The sequence below is a fragment of the Podarcis melisellensis genome (assembly GCF_964234715.1).
Source record: "Podarcis melisellensis genome assembly, chromosome: 17".
NCBI lineage: Eukaryota > Metazoa > Chordata > Lepidosauria > Squamata > Lacertidae > Podarcis > Podarcis melisellensis.
This window is the reverse complement of record NC_138534.1, coordinates 35766138-35786138: the sequence shown is the minus strand read 5'-3', so window position 1 is coordinate 35786138 and position 20001 is coordinate 35766138. Positions and strand designations below refer to the sequence as shown.

Genomic DNA, 20001 nt, shown 5'->3' with positions numbered 1-20001 from the left:
GAGCGGTGACCCGGGGGAGCTCCTAGTCAACGTGCCTCGCGGGAGTCTCCCCCGATCTAAGGTTAACCCTTCCCCGTGTCTCCAGCAAATGGGCTGGAGCTGGATAGTCGTTAGGACCAATGCCTATGCCAATGCCTCTCATTCCTGAATTCAATAAAGTTGTGGCCTAATTCGCCCAATTAACCTTACATTACGGTGTCTTGTGTCTTTCTTTATCCTGGTGGGGGCGGGAACTCGCCACGCAAAACATCTCCCTGCCCAGCCCTTCCCAGATCAAAGCAGCTTAGCCAATGATTGCCAGAGGCCCTTCTGCGCCAACTTCATTTTGACTGGCAAGCGGCTAGTCAGTTACTGCCATACAACTGCTCCATTATAGACAGACAGCTGAGCCAATCACTGCCAGAGGTGGTCACAGACAAGGAGAGCCATCATTGTCACCACCAACAGCACAGAATCTCTCGGTGCATTTAGGGATGGGGGGGGGGAGAAATTCAATTCAGTTCATATTTAAAGGTGAAACTATCAAATCCACACTTTCAGAATAAATAGGAAAACTAAAATATAGCCATCCTTCAAAATCCACATTTTGCACTGCAGTTCTCCAGCCAAACATTGTTTACCAAAATGCATATATTAGTAGAAACTGTGCATGAAAAATTATATGGTAGGGAAAATAACATACAAAAATGCGGTATATGCAGGGGAAATGCTTGCAAAAATGTGTTTTTAACGAAAAATTCACATTTAAACACTGAATTTTCATGAGGATTAAAAAAACAACAACCACCACAAATTGCTACAGAAATGTGGAGGACTGAATTTAAAATTAGAAAAATGGGAAACTAACATAACCAAAATGGGAAGATCTTTTCATTCCTATGTGCATTATCATATAAATAATGATGATAACAAGTTAGTTTACAGATGTCAGTTGGTCACAGTTGGAGCCACTAAAACTCAACTCTCAACTTTGTTTTTCTAACTACATGCCTGTTGGGGGGAGGGGGGAGGGGGCCCACCCATTTGTTCTCTGGCAATGAGCCACTTCCTTCGTTTCCTTGATGGCCTATTACCTCACTAGGAAGCTAGTCTGGCTGTTCCAGGAATAGATTTTAACACTTGCTGGATCCAGAGATTTGAAGGCTCTTGGCATACAGCCTACCCCCCCAAAAAAACTCATAACAAACAAAAATAATAACAAACAAAAAAGCCAAATACAAACAGAATTAAGGTGTCATGAGTCAGAAAGGGGTGGGGGAGAAAGAACAGCAGTGGTGTGGAGAGAGGCATAATTTATTCTGGACTTTGTATAGCATAAAGGTTTGTGATTACTTAAGACTTATTGTTTGCCTCTTCTCAATCAATCAAGTCTTTATTAACATTTCAGCTAATTAATGTGCCAATTACATTGTGTCCATTTGTCTATAAAGTAAGCACTAGTCTCCAATTCTACATAGTATCCAAATACAAACCTCTTTGACCCCAAAAGGATTTCAAGCATCGCTTTAAAAATAAACTCAATCTCATCACACTAAATGTGGATCACAAGTAAGAAAGGAAAGGTATATCTCCATGGCCAGAGCTGTTTCTAGCTCATTATCTGCCTGGGACAGGCAACCCTTAACTATCCTCCCCTCCCCACAACTCACCCCCATGGTCCTCATTGCTCAAGCACTGAAATAAACCAGCATAAAACATAGCTAATTAAATCCTCATCTTCTTCATCTGTTCTGGACTTCTGGCATAAAAGCAAAGCAAATCTTTGCTGCTTGTACTGTATGTATTTAGGTGAGAGGTAGGATGAAAAGGACGGAAGCATTTCTCTTATAAGTCTCCAAAAGTCATTCATCTATACAAACTGCAGGCCTGAAACCCTTGAACTCAATGTGTAGTGTAATTTATTTATTTATAAAATAATTTACTGATTGATTTTCTACAACAGGTATTCAAATACTGTAATATATATATATTTAAATATATTAAATAAAAGTTTAAACATGCTATAGATGTAGGAACTAGGAATGAAACAGTAGATAATCATCAGCATAATCCAATAAGCCAGTCATCAACATGATCATGCAATGCTCTTGAGGACAGGAAAGTCTTCAGCTATTGGCAAAAGCTGAGCAGGTCATTTGATAGTTAGGGCAAAGGAGAAGCCCTCACCTAGTGCCGGATTTATGTATAAGTTAAGTAGGATGAAGCCTAGGGCTTCTGTATCTAGGGGGCCTCCCCAGCCCACCCACCCCCCAGCAGGCAGTCTCCCCTCTCCCAAAATTTCAAACCCAAGACTTCATTCATGTGAGGGCAGGGCAACTCGGGCCAAGCAACCGTGAGACTCTGGACGAGCTAGTGGGGCCCAATTTGAAACTCTAGGGCCCAACTTGGGGAAAAAATGTGGGGCCCTAGTTCACAGCCAAAATCTGCAGAATATTAGAGATATAAATCTGTGTGCTAGGTCATTTTCATAAGGTCAGCAAAGCCCTTCAGAAATCAGACCTGTTATTGCGTTCTTGGGCAAGTTTGTATAGTTCACTTCTGGATTTTTTAAAGAGAAGATTTTGATGAGCTTGAGAAACAAGCAAAAGCCACCTTGCCAAATGTTAACTACAAAACAAGGAGACAAAGAGTGAGGGAATGGCAAAGAAATGACAGAAGTGCACCTGATGCCTTAGATGCACTTTCTTCAAGAGATAAGTTTAGGATAAAATCCTTTATTCCTCTATTAGATGCACTTGAAGCCAATTTAAAAAGAAGTACTGTGTACAGTGATGTTGCACAATTGTTTTTCCATTCTTGCTATTCTGATAGCATCTAAGCAAGAAATTCATCAAGGTGTTGAACTGTTGATGGAAGCATATCCAGAAGATAGTGACCTGAAACGTATTGATGAACTTTTGCACTTTTACCTGTACGTGAGACAAAGCCATGGGCTTTCAGCAGAGCACTCTTTGCCTCATACAGACCTTTATCAAATTATATGCAAGGAAAAAATTCAGATGACCTTTCCTAATGTGGAAGCAGTTTTGCAGCTATTTCTTAGCTTTATGGTCACTAACTGATTGGGAGAGAGGAGTTCTTCAAGACCCAAAAGAATTAAAAATGAATTAAGGGCCACGATGTCTCAAGAGAGGTTGCCCACACTGAGCATTCTGTACATTGAGAGTGACAAACTTAGACAAACAAGTTTTCTGATGTCATTTAGAGGAGAAATTGTGAATTGCAGAATTTTAAATACCCATTGTCATCCTTAGCTTCATTCAATTTTGTTTATAACACTCTTCCATTTTCTTCTAGTCGTGAGGGTGAGAGATTGGGAGGGGCCTCACAAGTGGAGTAGCCTAGGGCCTCTCTTCATCTAAATCCAGCCCTGCCCTCACCCAAATTAACTGGGATGGTTTCGCTTCAAATTAGGCCAGAGTCAATTAAACCCCCTGAAAAGAAGTGGAGTCCTTTTAGGTCTGCCTGAAAGTAAATAAGATGGCATCCCACCCTCGCCAAAACCCACTTCAGGCACCAAATCAAGGGAATACAGAACAAGGCCTCTTCCATCAATTGTTCAAAGAGTAGAGTTGCCAAGCTCCAAGGATACCATAAGAAAATAGCATATGTCAGGAAATTTGTAAGACTTTTTAGGCTATACTCCTCTTGTAATGTTCACCATCATCATTTTAATACATTCAATAGACCAGTAATAATAGTAAAAACAAACACAATGTACACAGTAACAATTGAAGTCCCAAAAATTATCCTTCCACTGCCGCTGGTAAAAATTTAGCCACTACCTATAGAATTTGATCTCCCAGAAAATATTTAATGTAACACTGAGCTGACTTTCCTAGGAGTTTGGCCGATATGTATTAATGTTGCAGTTATGGTGCCTCTCACAAACAAATATTTCACTCCTTGAAATAATAACTATATGGCAAACCTATACTGGACACGGGCTGCTTAGAACCTTACATATCATAGGTATCACAGATATCAAACATCAAAACTAAGACAGTTTCAACAAGGAATGATAAAACCTCCTACTACATCACCATAAGCTCCTCCCACTTGCCATTTCATACAGTATGTCCATTAATAACATGTTCTGGGTAAATCATCTCGTTTTCCTTACCTGTCACAATAGGATATGATTGTGGACCTGGAACACTGGCTCCTATATCTGCTGAAGTAGGGCTTGTTAAATTAGCCTTCATATCATCTAATCCACCAGTTAGTGATGCCATGGCTGAGTATTCTGTTGACTGAGAGCAGAAAAAATGAGATAACTTAATACATCTACTGAGTATTAAAAATCAGTGCCTAATGCATGATAAAACCAAGCTATAAAGGTGGATTCCTGTGAAAATTGTTATTATTTTACACAGTATTATTATTATTTGTTTCGCATGTCATGTGGGTAGCTTCTATCTATGATTAGATCATATGCTAACACGAGTTTTGTAAGCTTAAACTATGCAGCTTGCTAAGTATGTGCTGGGGGGGACAGAAAACAATTTTTCAGAGTGCATAAACATTTTGTTATGCCCAATGTGTTACAAAATTAGGAAATTCCCTCATCAGAGGCAAAACGTGTAAAACATTTTGAGCATAATGAAACACTTTGGCACTTTGATAACTTATGCACCTGGGGGGCTGCTGAATTTGTGTTGGCCGACACAAGTTTAAAACACTAGTTTGGGGAAACTATGAAGATGTGACTCCATAAAATTCCTCTTGCTGTGGTAGAAAAATGGTTGCAGGTCTAAACAAGGATTTAGCTCTGGCAGAACAACATTGGTGAAAAATAACATGCTTTACTGGTGCATACAGTTAAGTACTGGCAATGTTGTTGTTCATCAATGCTTTTCAGGCTTTCCTCTGCCATGACTTTCATTACTATTAGGTTGCCACCTGAAGAGCTTCGTAATACAGAACAGATTGTGAGGCCATAAGAAAATGATGTATTGCATGCCTCAGGACATGAACAATACTTTGTGTAATGTATTAAATCAAAATTGCTTATTGCAGTTATGGTGCATCTCACCAGTTCATAAGGTTCATAAATAAGGTACCATTCCTTGATCTGATGGTAAGCCTCTTGTCCAGTACCAAACTAATACCAGAATCACTGCAAAGAGTAGCAAGCCAGCAGTATGCGTGACTGTAACAAGTATCGGAAAAGGCTGTCCTGTTTGCCTGACCTTTTGCTTAATGGTTTCTGTTAAATTAATTAGTAGCTGATAATTATTAATGTCATTGTCTTTGGATATGGATATTGTTTGTTATTATCTGTGGACTGTTGGTGCTGCTTTGATTTGCTTTTACTGCTGCTTTCAGATTTGGTTTGTGTCTCCTGCTCTTGGGTTTGTACTGCTATCATATTTTTACTTCATTAATTTTTCAATGACATGTGAGTTGCCTTGAATATAACTTTGTGGCAGAAAGGAATATTAAAATAAATAAATAACATAACATAACATAGTTTGCAGTGAAATACTTGCACCCTTATCCTATAGTGCTAGCATGAAAGCAAGTGCCCTAAATTCAATAGGACATACAAATCCATTCCTCCTATACATTGTTGCTTGGAAATGAATCTCACTCATTTCTATGGCACATGCCCTTAAGCAGGTAGGAACTAGGATTTCCCCTCAAGTCTCAACAAGTGTTTGTAATATAGATTAAGGGCTTGATACAACTAATGAGTTGCACTAGCAGAAGCCTGTGCAAGGATTTCTGCAAGCGCAGTAGGGCTTTCTCCCTCCCTCCTCTCCCTGTGCCCCCTACCTAGAAATTGGCTCAGAACCCCCAGAGCAACACACGGGGGAAGAGGAGAAAGGGTAACATTCTCAAGGACTGCCTGTTACCCAATGAACCAAACCAAACCCTGTGATCATCTGTAGCCCTTTTTCGTGAGCCTCCTCTGCGAGAGGTCTGGAGGATAGCAACATGAGAACGGCTTGTGTGGACAGAACGTTCACCTTAGCCCAATGTTCAATTCCTGCCTATAGTTTTTCAGACCCATCCCACAACCAGGGATATGAGGAACATCCCAGGCTTGATTCACAGATTCACAAAGTCTCTTTAAACAGAACGGTCTTGCTTGTTTTGCATGCTTTCAAAGGTGTGTGTGTGTGTGTGTGTGTGTGTGCGTGCGCGCGCGGGGGCTTATACCCTGGGGAAACCAGAACTACACATCAGCAATGCAATCAGTGCTTCTTCTGCAATAGACATTTTGGTCTGGCTATTGTCATGACCACCTATTAGGGAATGCCCATAGCTCCATACTAAGTAACAAACTTAACTCCATCTCATGCTCTCACCAATAATGGAACCAATAATTTGAGGGATATTTACTGTAGATATGTGAAAGCTTATTCACTGATCTGTCAAAGCACTCATACAACTTTTTAAAGGGGAAAAACAATTACAAGATTACCTACTCTCCCGCACAACAATGCTTCACATTTCAAGGGCATTTGAATTGCTACACGTCAAAAACAGGATGCTGTGTAATGCAGCAGTGCTGAGCACCATGACATAATACCCAACAGGTTTCTGTGATATAGCAGAAGTCTCAGAGGCATCCTCTCTTTGTGTGGCAAAACTAGTGAGACAGGGTTGAGCCTTAGAGAATTGCTAGCCTGGCAAAACACAGTGACACTCTCAAGCTTCTCTCCAAAGTTGTCAGTAGTTGTCAACCCCAAATGTTCCAGAAATGTCTGCATTAATCCCTGAAGCTTCTTGTGCTTCCTCATATTAATTGCTAAGAGGACTCTTCTGGCCAGTGGACACAAGTGTGAAGTGCAACTTCGTGGCCAGAGGATCTAGCCCCATCACAACTTGACTGGCTTCTGACCTCCCTGGGCAAAAGAAGTTGGTCATTCCTGCTCAAGATCATAAGGCGCAGCAATGTAACTGTGTCTTTGTGGCATAAACAACGTCCACAATATGGACTGTGTTTATCACTTGCAATACCACTCAAGGAACATACACCATTGCAAAAATAATAGAAAAATCACAATGGGGAAAAATAGAAGCAGCAACAGAAATCATCACTATTACTCCTGTCACAATTATTTTCAGAGTATGTAAATACAAATAAGCAAGCAAAAGTTTAAACTCCCTTCCTCAAAGCACCCATAGTGATGTACAATTTAAAACACCAACAGTTTGCAAAAATAGTTGCATACTATAAAAAAATTATTTTATTTTATATGTAATCACTCCTAATGTTTCAATCTGAATATGGGGAAGATAAAAGGTGACTGAATCTCCACCCCTAGTGCTGGAAATCCAAAATGGCTACTCTTTCAGTAAAGGGACCCCTGACTGCTAGGTCCAGTCGCGGACGACTCTGGGGTTTTGATGCTCATCTCGCTTTATTGGCCGAGGGAGCCGGCATACAGCTTCCGGATCATGTGGCCACCATGACTAAGCCGCTTCTGGCGAACCAGAGCAGCGCACGGAAATGCCGTTTACCTTCCTGCCGGAGCGGTACCTATTTATCTACTTGCACTTTGACGTCCTTTTGAACTGCTAGGTTGGCAGGAGCAGGGACTGAGCAATGGGAGCTCACCCTGTCGCAGGGATTCAAACTGCCAACCTTCTGATCGGCAAACCCTAGGCTCAGTGGTTTAGACCACAGCACCACCCGCGTCCCATGGTTACTCTTTGGATTGCTGATATTTCACCAGGTGCGGCAGACACAATAGTAATAGTAATAATAACCCACTCTTCACCCTAAGGTCCAGGCATGGGTTGCAACAATTAAAAAAGAATGTTAAAACAGTTTTAAACAACTTACAGTTTACCATGTCTTTGCAAACACAAGGTCTGGAAACGTAATCATTTTTTTTAAGAAAACTGAAAAGATCAGAAGGCTGAAATCTACAGACAAAACCACATTCTGTGGCTTATTTGTGCTGCTGTAAACTCACAGCATACATACAACTGTGCACATATTTCCTCGTGCATCACCCTTTTTTCTTCTTCTTGCTACATATTTTATTTGTTCCCTGTGTTTCATTCTTCCACTCTCACCTTTTGATCCTTCTGCCGGATTGTCAGACCCCATTTTGTCGGCAAATTCTTTCCTGAGTTGCAATAATGTTGCCTCTTCTGCACACTCCACTGTCAATTAACTTTGTCATATTCTGTCCTCAACACTATTTTATTGAATTGCCTCTCTGTCCTTAAAATAATGAGCCCCCTTGTGGCAGTGGACAGTCACATGTATAAGTTCAGGTAAACTATACAGTGATACCATGTTATTCCTGCATTGCATTGAGAAAAACCCTGCAAAACCTATTGACCAAAGAACAACGTAAGAAGTTAAGAAAAGCCCTGCTGCACCAGGCAAATGGTCCATCTAATCCAATGTCCTGTTCTCATAGTGGCCAAACATGCGCATATGGGAAACCTGCGAACAGAATAGCACTCTCTGGACTAGTGAGTCCCAGAAACTAATTTTCAGAGGTACACTGCCTCCAGCAACGCAGGTGGAACCATTACAGATATTTCTGAAAAGAAAAGAAATGAACATGTGTACTCTTCAAGCAATGGTTTGTCATACTTTCAGGGTTGTTGTTGTTTTTTACAAATTAAGTGGTGTGTACATTTTATGCAACAAATAAATAAAATATATACTGCCTTCAAGTCCCTGAAAAAACACCATTCTCCAGCTACACTATCTGTGCAGCAGAAGGAAGCATAAGCCTACCCAACTTCATGAATTGACCCAAAAGGGGAAGACTACCAAATAACCTAAGCTAGAAATTGCTGAACACAATGTTCTTCGGTTTGACTTATATATCAGTTGCATAATATTGACAAACTTTCTGATTTATTGTTAGTTTATTTCTGGGCCCAATTCAAAGCCCTCACATTAGTGTGCCCTGAATGACTGAGGCCCCAAATCTCTGAAATAACATCTCCTGCCCTTCAGACACCCTCAGGTTCCACAACCCCCAGAAATTCAGAACAGCTGCCATGGAGAGGGCATTCTTTGTGGCAGCCCCTAAGCTGTGGTATTCCCTCCCCAAAGAGGGTCATCTGGAAGCATCACAGCGCTGGTCAGCAATGTTTTGCTGCTTGAGGCAAAACAGAAAATGCTGCCTCCCACCACCTTCAAAGCCACCACCCACCGCCACTGCTCAAGCCACCACCCCTGCCAGTGCCAAAACCACACCCACCCAACGCAGCAGCCTCCCTCCCCCTTCCAACTTTGGGAGAAAAAGGGAGACTGAAGAGTGAGTGATAGCAACAGAGGAGGAGGAACAGGTGATAAACAGCACGGGACACTCCTTGAGGCATGGATCTGCTACCCCTTCCAACTGTTCCCCAGTCTGCCATCTGAGGCAACTGCCTCACTGAGCCCCATGGGCAGGTGAGCACTGCACTTTCTTTATGTAGTTTCCATTGTATTCAGAAGATACAACTCTTTATCCTGGCCTTTGACACCAGATAGATAGATAGATATGGTTGCAGTTTCTTTTAAACTGATTTAAATATTGCATTTTAAATTGCTGCAACCTGCCCTGGGACTTTACAGTGAAGGATAGGTAAGAAATTGAATTATTAATAATATTTCTCAGCAAGAAGAGTAATGCTTCCTACTCCGTCCTTTAGTCACAGTCACACTCAATGAAGCTTGAACTGAAATCTTTCTCTACACTTCTTAAGTCTGCAGCTCAACCTTATTTCTTCCTCAGCTCCCCTGCATGCATACCTTGATCATCCCTAGCTATTATTGCATTCACCATCCAACTGATTTTGCCAAAAGGCTGACACTTTCTTCTTCTTTTATTCCAGTTCCCTCCCCCCCCCCTTCAAATAACTGAAGATTATATGATGGAACTAATCATTGCATTTTATCTGTAAATGCACACCATCTTTCTGCTGGGACTAAAGCAACAACACTTGTAATTGGTTACCTGAACAAAATAGACAAAAAGGCAATCTATTCTTCCCTTACTGATTCCTTCTTAAGTAACTCTCCAAAGATTTCTTTTTCCCCTTGGGCTTTACTTGCTTGCTTTCTCCTCCAGTCAGTTAGTGTAAACTTCTATTCAGAATGACTTGGTTTGCCAGGAGTAATAAACCTTAAGTTTCTTTATTATTTCATCCAGCAGTCTTAACAGACTATTTATTTTTGCACTCCACTGCAATATATATATATATATACCAATCTCCAATGCTTTCCATTACTGGCTGTAGTCAAACAGGTTTTGTGATGTTTTTATAGAATTTCAAAAACCTACAAAGCTTGTTTGGCCAGTGATGACAATGGGACAAAAGCAATGTATGCATTCCTCCCCATTGAGGAAACCACCTCTCCTTGTTTTCCAGGGGAGAAGGGGTGTGGCAAATACACACACACACACACACACACACGTGTAAAAGGGGAACAGTACTATTTTTGTACAACTTTTACTTTCAGTTGCTCCTCTTTTAAGCCCCGGCTGATTATTTTGGTATTTTACTCATGAATTCACCTCAAAACTGCTGACATGCATACACAATGAATTTTTAAAGTAAGTTGTGGCCTTAGTAAAGCTAATGCATGAAATATGGTGTGGTTTTATGTGCATTCTTGTGGCTTTATTCTATATTGGCTGTTTTAATGAATTATTGTTACATGCCCCGATTTCCTGATGTGATTGTGTGAATAGAACCTTCCTTTGACCAATATCCCACATCTTACCACAAAAGGCAAATAAATGTAATACAAGTTACTTTTGGAACTTATGCAGGCTATAAGCTTTAAGAAAGGGATGCAAAACTAACTGATCCCATGCCAGGAGCCTGTGGCTATACATAGATCCAGTTTAGCAACTGTGTTTATCACTTTTGGGGCTGATGTCTTGATTTCCAAAAGCTCTTTTTGTTCCAGCTAAACATGAAGTGACATTTCATATAGCCCTAAGCTCTTGTTCTTGCTCCATATTTGCCTAGTCACTTGCTTATGTAGCTGCTCAGTGTTTATCAAGGAACATGCACTTTCAGCTGTCATCAAACTGGTTCTGAGCAGTTTAATAAGGCTGCACAGAGAAGAACTAAATCATGAATCATAAGAACTGCTGTGCTGGATCAGATCAAAGCCCATCTAGTCCAACATACTGTTTTCGACAGAATCTGGCCTGCCAGATTCACTGGAGAGCTTACAATTCAGCGTGGAAGTGGTTGCCATTCCCTTGTTTTACCACAGAGGTATAATGCTTCTGTATGTGGAAGCTATGATAGCTAAAGCTATTTGCTAACCTATCCTCCATGATAAAATAAAAAAAAAAATTCATTCCAGTAGCACCTTAGTTGGTCTCTAAGGTGCTACTGGAAGGAATTTTTTAAAATTTTGTTTTGACTATGGCAGACCAACACGGCTACCTACCTGTAACTAGAACTATCCTCCATGAATGTGTCCAATTCCCTTTCTTAAATACACCTAGGGGAACCTTCACATTCATAGGTGCCCACTCTTAGGGGCTAAGGTCCCATTGGCCCCCCAATAAATATCTGAGAGGGCAGGGGAGCCCAAAGTTGATGGGCATTGCCATTCAAATGGTTGGCTATTTGCAGTATGGTAGCGCTGCAGAGAGCTTGCTGGGGAGACCATGCATTAAAAAGGGACTCAAAAATAACTCAAACAAGGTTTTAATTACAAAAACAAAAACTCCATTTACACTAAATACATCAACAACAAACCAGACCCATCCCCCAGGGTAATGGGAGAGCTAGGTGCTGCTCCTTATATACTACATCCAAATGCTGACACACCTTAATCAATGCAACTCAGCAGCACCTGCTATGTTTCACAGCTGTAAAGCTAGGTCTCGTTATTTTGCTCTGGCCCTTGCTCTGGCCCCTTAAAGACATACACATCGTGTGGAACAATGATGAACCTTTACATTTAAAGAAACCATTCAACAGTGTGCACCCCGTATTGTGATTGATTATGGGGCTTACCTGCCCCCTCAATATTTTATTTAAGTTGGCACCCCTGTTCACATTTATACCAAGCCATTTGGCAGCCACTTCTCTAATACGATATCCCATACAGCTGCAGCCACATAAGTGGGACCATTTGATGGTACTTACTCTCACGTATGCATAGGATTTCAGCCTTTTCTTAGTAATTATGAATGTGCTCAACATAATACACAGCCCAAATGGTGGAACACTGATGGGCATAAGGTCACGGCTTGCCTCATCTATTCCCAGTTGTATTTGACTCACCATTCCTTCCATTTCATATCTATTTCTTGCTTCATCCATATCTCTCTCCACTTTCTCAGTTGTACTATCACTCTAGGCCACTGCCTCCTTCCTTCCTATACCTTGTGCTTGAAGAAATCCACACAGAGTTGTAGTACTTGCAACTGTTTGCTGGCCTGCCAGCAACCAGGATGCTGGGATCAGGCCATGAGGGTTGCCATGTCAACCCTCCCAGCACAGATGTACCCAACCATGGCAACTTTTGTGTTTTTTCTTACACGTGTTGGTTGCCAGGCAAGCAAATAGTAGGGCTTTTGTGACATCAGCAGTCATTGCCCCATTGCTGCTCTTACCTCTCTCAGATATATTTACCCTTTCCTAAGTGTGTTGGTTATGAGGCACACAAATAAGTCTGTGTTAAGGATAAGTATATTTGTAACAGCTCCCAATGTCACAAAGGCCAGTGTCATTCCCCTATACAGTTTCTGGGGAAGGAATACCTTGGGGAGGCTTTCTCCTAAGTGTCACAAACATAATTATATTCCCCACCCCCTCAAATTTTTAGACAATATATTTCTGTGGGGATCAAAAATATCTATCTACCCTACTTGACAATACTCCTTTCCCCATGCCATAGTTCTAATTATGGACCTTAATCAAATGCAAATCAAAAGCTCTGCTGGTCAGTCCAAATATCCTGTTATTGGCCTATATTTCAAAATGAGTTGAAACAAACCCAAAGCATTTGTCTGTCGCAATTTAAGCAGAAGAACCATGCACATAATTGGATGTTTCGCTGAAGTTCATCTGCATGAACTGCTGAAGAGGCAAGCCATATCTCCAGTTGAAAGGTGACTGGACTCTTCAACAATGTGAAATGTTGCCATAGGATTTTTTTTGTTTTAAAAAAATCCACCTGCCTGCACTCACATATAGCTTTGTAGATATATGAGTAGCCACTGCATCCTGCTGATGTTGAAATATATTTTATTTTAATATCCTGAGTTACCTCATCATTGAACATTCAGAATTGGGGCATTTCTGTACAATAAGCCAAATTATTCATACAGCTTTTTTAGCTTTATGGACAATATTCCTGAAAATCCTTTCCAAGCTAAATATCCTGTATATAATAAATGGGGATAGTTTTATTCCAAGGGACAGAAGCTTGCTTGCAGATTGGCGGGGCAGTACTTCCACTGCTTGCTCTTTTCAAACAAATTTACTATGCAGTGCAATCCAGTGCAAGAAAAGGAAAAGGAATATGTTCCAAATAAATAGCTAAATAACTAACACATTGGAGCACTGTTATATATAGATGTTATATAGAGATGTTATATACACTGTTATATACAGAGAAGCTATGCTCGCTGGTATTCACCACCATAAAAAGTAACTCAGCTAGGAAATCAATTCTGTGTCCGTGCAACTCTAAGGGCTGTACTATTCATTGCCATTGACATCACAAACTATATTCAGCAGAGAGTTGTGTAGAGTAGCAATGAATGCTCTCTCTGGGGTACAAGAACCACATTTTACCAAATGCAATCTATACCTGGAGAGCTGGGAAAATGCAATGTTTTTCTGCAACAGGTGAATAAGCTTACGTTAAACCATGTGGCCTTTGTGTTAAATATTACCAACGACAACAACAAAAACAACCCACCCTGCATTCATTACATTAAAAACTGTGCAGAAAGAGCATTGGTTAACTAAGGGAGACCAAGCCAAATGCAAACTACCAGTCCACTATCGGCTCAATAAGCCTCCTGTTTTTTATACCTGCCTGGAAGTAAAAAAAACAAAACAAGGAAGTTGTTACATAGCTGGCAAGCCTGCATGCAATTCAGTGGGTCAAAAAGTTGGGCAAGTCTCACCTGGGGCCTTATTCGTGCTAATATCCTAATTGCCTAAGATTTTCAAAAGTATATGTTCCCTTTTCCACCTGCATGGGCTTTGGTGTGGGCGTGAGCAGAATTAGACTGATCCCCGGTCTATCTGGGTACAGCCAGGGTACTCCCGCCATAACTGGGGAATCTGACCTGCTTCATACATGAAAAAGTATGAGACAGGAGTTTGGTATCCTAAGAAATTACCTGAAAAATGACTGCCTGGGGTTGCACCAAGTATTGTCTCATCAGCATGGAGCACCACTGCCATAGCATGAAGGAGAAAAAAAACAGAAATGTAAGGAGAATATATATTTTTTAAAAAATGAGTGCAGTGAGAACTTAATAAATAAATATATATTAAATATTGTATTATGAAAGCACTCTCTTGTTCCATAATTCCTCTGCCCCAATCTACTTAACAAGAAACTGACATATAGTTAAGCATTGCATGGCGACCTGAAGCAGGAACTGCAGCTATGGTGTACAGGCCTAGCTATCTCAAACTGCCCAAGCTTGTGACAGGAATATCATTTGAAGGATGGTAAGCCTGCAAAAACTGTGACCCATAAAACTGAACACAGTCCATTAGCTATGCATTGTGGTTTGCCATTGTGCTTGATAACCCCAGTAAGCAGCAAAAAGTAAGAGGTTTATCAAATCCCTGATGGGCCACCATACTTGGCTGATGGGCTCTGTTAAGCTTAGTGGGTCACAATTTGCACCAGCCTAAGGTACACGTTTCACAGCAAAAAGCTGAATGCTCCAAAACACATACAGGAGGTAGCAATATATGAAGAAATCTGTGATACTCTTAGGGATAAGCTATAGCTCATCCAGACATCCTTTGCTTGCAAGAGGACCCAAATCTGACCTCTATCTCTGGACAAAAGGATTCAGGGAACAGGCAGAGAGCTTCAAGAGCTGCTGCAAAATTCACAGACAGTACTCCCAATGTACTAGCAGACCATGGCCTGACTAAGGGTTAAATCTCCTGCATCTATTCATAGGAATTTGCCCTGGGATGGCAGCGTATACATCAAGCCAACACAACATGTTAGCTACAAGGCTAGACTCAGTCCTCTAGTTATGCCTTGTGGTCTGCAAGGCACTTGCCAGTTGCTGTATTTTCACAGCCCTGAGCAGGCAGGAAAAAACAGGAGGGGCATCTTGCAGGGACATCAGACCTTGCTGATGGACTGCATTTGACCTGGGCAGGAGGATCACTATATATGCAAAACTATTTAAATTCACTTTCCTCCCACCCCCACCACCCACCCTGAAACTGGCTTTGGGAAGTAAGTGAACCTGCAGAATGGCACACAGGGGAGAAGCACTATTGTAGCTAGGAGGCGGGAAGAGGACCACCCTGGGCTGTACTTTTGGAGGGCAGAGAGAGAAGAGTTTGCAGCAAATTTACCACCCCTCTCCTGCCTTCTCTCTTGTGGGTGGGGGGCCTGCACACACACCCCAGGCAGTGATAACATATGCTCTGCCACTGGGGAGCATCCAGGAAGCTAAAAAACTAGTGCTGACAGAATGATTGCCATAGTTCTACACTGAATTCATCCCTATGACTTAGTAAACTACAGTCTCCTCTTGAATGGATATGTTAGTTGCTCCTCCACCCTGCCAGACTCCATTGAATAAACGTGTATATGTGCCATATAGAGGTATTTGAAAACTGGGGAAATCTGCCCTCTTTTATTCTTTCTAAAATGAAGCTTCGTAATTCCCTCTGAAACAGGAGTGATAAGATCTCAGGTTTTTAACCCAGAAAATGTCATTTGCAGGCTGTTATGCCTGACAACTTTGAAATTAAACGTTTGAATTAACTGTCAGAAATGTCTAAATAAAAAGCCATCATTTTGATTTTTGAACAATTAGAGAAACTTTTTACTGAAATTATTCTTCAAATGGAATATTCAGTGTGAATGGAACATTCAGTTGATTGACCAGCACTTAATTTTAACACAGAAGAAAGAGAACATCTAAAACAGCTTTGCTTCCAGCAGCCCTTCGGGGTACCTTTATCCTCATGATATCCCTCAAATAAAAATAAAAAGAAATGTGTTGCAATCCAGCTTGGTCGGGGGGTGGGGTGTCTAAACAGGAGTAAGCTGTGATCACATATCACTATCTGGATGAGGCCTCAGGGCTGTGTGTGTAGTTTTCTCCAAATTATCACAGCACCAATCAGCTGTTGAAGAGGATGAAGTAGGCACTCCTTGACAAACTGTGAACATTTTCTGACAGGGTTAGGTACAAATAGCCCTGGTTGTTCCAGGGGGTGGGGGGTGGGGTTTATGTAGATAGAAGATAGATAGATGATAGATGATAGATAGATAGATAGATAGATAGATAGATATAGATAGATAGATAGATAGATAGATATAGATAGATAGATAGATAGATAGATAGATAGATAGATAGATAGATGAATGATAGATAGATAGATGAATGATAGATAGATGAATGATAGATAGATAGATAGATAGATAGATAGATAGATAGATAGATAGATAGATGATAGATAGATAGATAGATAGATATAGATAATCTGTAAAATCATGCATACTTCACAAAAATAAGGGGACAGTCTACATCTACATTAGAATTGTTTTAAAGATGTTTAAGGTGTATGTGTTTTCTTTTTTTAATATTTTTTATTTGTTTTATCACTTGTTGTTTGCTGCCATGGATTACTTTGGCAGGAAGGGCAGGTAATGTAATGTAATGTAGTAATATAATATAAATCAAAGTGTTCTGGTATATTCTCCTGCACAAGCCCTATTGAGATGAATGAGGAATGTGCAGCTGCAGCTGCTGGGAGATTATGCTCCTAAGTGCTTAGCGCAAAACCTTTTCCTCAAGTATGGTACAAAACTTGCATTAGATGTAGAACAGAACATAAAAAGATCTAGAAGGAAAATGGCATCTTTACTGTTTATTAGATCACTTTTTCCAGTAACATGTCTACACAAAAGAGATGTTGATTTTGGCCTTGGAGACATGGGTCAAATAATATTGTCAACAACATACAATATAAGCTTTCATTTAAAACACTCTTCTGACCCTGGAGGCCGAGGAGAGTTAAGAGGTTAGATCCCCGACCAACGCATTCTCCATGGCTTATAAATTCACTCCCCTCATCTCCAGCAAGTGAAAATAGATGCTAGATTAGGGGCACTTCACCATTACTGTAGACTTCCAACAGTGAGTGACCTGTTCAAACAGACCGAATATTAAGTAGGCTACCTGCCGTGTAAAACTGGTTGCCCATCTGACCTTGTGACATCACAGTAGAGGTAAATACTGTATATTGTAAGTTCCCCCCCCCCTTTTTCCTCACATAGACTTTAACACTTTTCTATCCGGTTCATGAAATCCCTGGATTATACCCACAAAGAATTCATTTTTCTTATTTCGACAGCCAATGTATCTGTATCCTCGATTCCAAATCCCCATGCCCTATTTTAAATATAGGCAAAATAATTGGTTTATACAAATTCATCATCAGGTAATTATTGCCTACAATAATTTGGAGGCTTGTTGGAAAGGCACATAAAAACATACATGCAATTTGTGATGCACTACTTATATGGAGAAGCAGTTTTTACAGGTTGCAAATGTAGTTGTTTGTTGAGTCATTTGAATGGTTCCCCATTCTCTTTGCCTTCTGAAGTTATTCTTTTTAACATTGTAGCAAGAAGGAAAACAGTATTCCAATTGAAACGATCACTATAAAAAGAACAGTTTTTATTTTCTCTTGTTTGGCTTATATATAATATGGTTGGTCTTCATTCCCAAATATGTGTCTCTTTGGAAATTTGAGACCAAGTGCTCTCTGTTAGCCATGTTTGATATCTTTCATCAATATACAAGTCATACTTTGGAACCACAAAACTTGACATAGTACTATTGTTACTGTATTTTTGAGATGTGTAACTCGTTCTGTTTTTGGTCCATGTCACTTTCACATGTGTTCACCCATAACTGTCATCTGCAGCAGTCATTCCATCTGGTCATAAGAGAGTGAGATAGGGCCTCTCCACCTGCTCTGCAAAACTCCAGCTCCAACAGGTTCCTCCCTCAACTGTTATCAGAGGTGGTATAATCAGTGCTATTGTTTATAGAAAAAGAGGTGCCAGAACTCACCACCAATGCCTCCCTCATTCTCTGATAACGACAGTGGCACCAACCTCAGTTCCGGCAACTTCCAACTGAAAAGAAAGCCTTGGGTAGAATCCTCTGAATGACAGTTGCTGGGTAGAATCCTCTGAATGTCAGTGGGGAGAGTGCAATTGCTTGTGCACTTTCTATAGGCATCTTTAAATGGGACCCTCCTATTAGAGAGTCCTGGTTGTGCATGGGCTCCTGGGATTCCCCCCCCCCATAGGAGTCATTGGTGGGGGGAATAGCAAAAGCCCTGGCCACAGCCCCTGGATCACACCAGGCTGTTTTAGCCAATCCCCAGAGGGTGGCGTGATTTCAGGGGCTTTAAAAAGCACCAGCGTGACTCATGCAAGTAGGGGCAGTTGCACTGCGTTGTCGAACACCTGTCTCCCTCCCTAGAATTAGGTATTCTCACCTGGCCTTGCTTTGGTCTGGGTCGCCTGTTTTGGAACAGGGGCTGGGTAGGATTTTTTTCCAAGTGGCACATTGGCTCTAGTCACTTGGTTTTTGCCTACCCCTTAGCAAATTGTCACAACTTGTAAATTGGCGGTTAGGCATTGGCTCAGTTGGATTGAGGGGAGGGGAGGTGTGGCCATCACCTGCCCCTCCAGGAACTGGGTATTCTGTTAAAGGAATCTGGGGGACCTGGATCTCGTCTGAAGCCCGCTTGAGGGTCTAGGGCCATGCCAGGACCACAGGAACCCCGGGGTGAGCTTCAGTTGGTCCACATCGACGTTGCTCCCTCGTTTGGTTTACCCCATTAGACTATCACCCAGAGAGGTGGAGTCAGTTATAGCCGGGAGTCAATGCCAAACCAATACCGCTCACGTGATTGTAATTTCAATAAAGTTGTGGCCAAAATTTGCCCAAAAACTTAAAACTAAAATATGTGTCTGAGTGAAGTTATTTTCGGGGGTGAGTCCTGAGAGCCTCGAGGCGCAACCATTTCCCTCTCATTCCCGATAGGAGGGAAATCCACTACTCAAGCTCCAGGACTGGAGTACTTTCTTCTCTAGTTTGAAGGCAGGTTGGAGGACTACAGCCTTCAGATAGGTAGCCTTCCCCTAATCTGCTGCTGGCACGCCCCATCTTCAGCCCTATTGGTGGCAGAGCTCCAACGTTGGTAAAGACTGTAGAGATTTCCATGGCAGCATGGAGGAGGCATTCAACACTGGATTTCTCTCTCCAAAGTAAGAACTCTCTCCACACTTGGAGAGGGACAGGGAGGCCTGTCCCATTTCAACGCCTGAAATGGGAATGTAACCACCCAGCAGGAGCACTGCACACACCAGCCCCACCGCTTGCCACCCCACTGAAGCCTTGCTTACCAGGGTTATGTGGCTGTGGCTTCTAGGTTCAAGATCTTGCAAGAGCCTCTCAAGATCTCTCTGAAACCCAGAAGATGCCGCAGCCACTTCTCCAGCGGAGGTGCCCCTTGGATTCCGCCACCTGAGGTGGCTGCCTTAGCCTGCCTTATGGATGGACCGGCCCTGGAAAGGGGCACTTTCCAAGGGACCCTAGGATTGCAGGGTTAAATAATTTCTTAAACATATTTCCCCTCAAATGTACTTCTCCCTCAAAATGTGCATATTGCCTGCCACCTGGATGTCTTGCAGATATGATCACAGAGACACAGGACAATTTTCTTGGATTGAAACAGGCTGCAGCTATATTGATCACAGGTGCAAGTGTTTTGGCTTAGGCATTGGGTAATTTCACAATCAGTCAGCCC

At 41.5% G+C, this 20001-nt stretch overlaps 1 protein-coding gene across 3 annotated transcripts in view; it reads right to left on the bottom strand.

Moving 5' to 3' along the window:
• Positions 1-20001, bottom strand: part of PAX5 (paired box 5) — a 217474-nt gene that overhangs the window by 92683 nt on the left and 104790 nt on the right. For 2 of the 3 annotated variants that reach the window (XM_081894529.1, XM_081894530.1), the window contains exons 7-8: positions 14301-14357; positions 4124-4253 (exon numbers count right to left, since the gene is read on the bottom strand). In XM_081894529.1, coding sequence (XP_081750655.1) covers positions 4124-4253; positions 14301-14357 — 187 coding nt within the window. The remainder of the gene's footprint in view (positions 1-4123; positions 4254-14300; positions 14358-20001) is intronic. The other variant, XM_081894531.1, reaches the window with a different exon arrangement.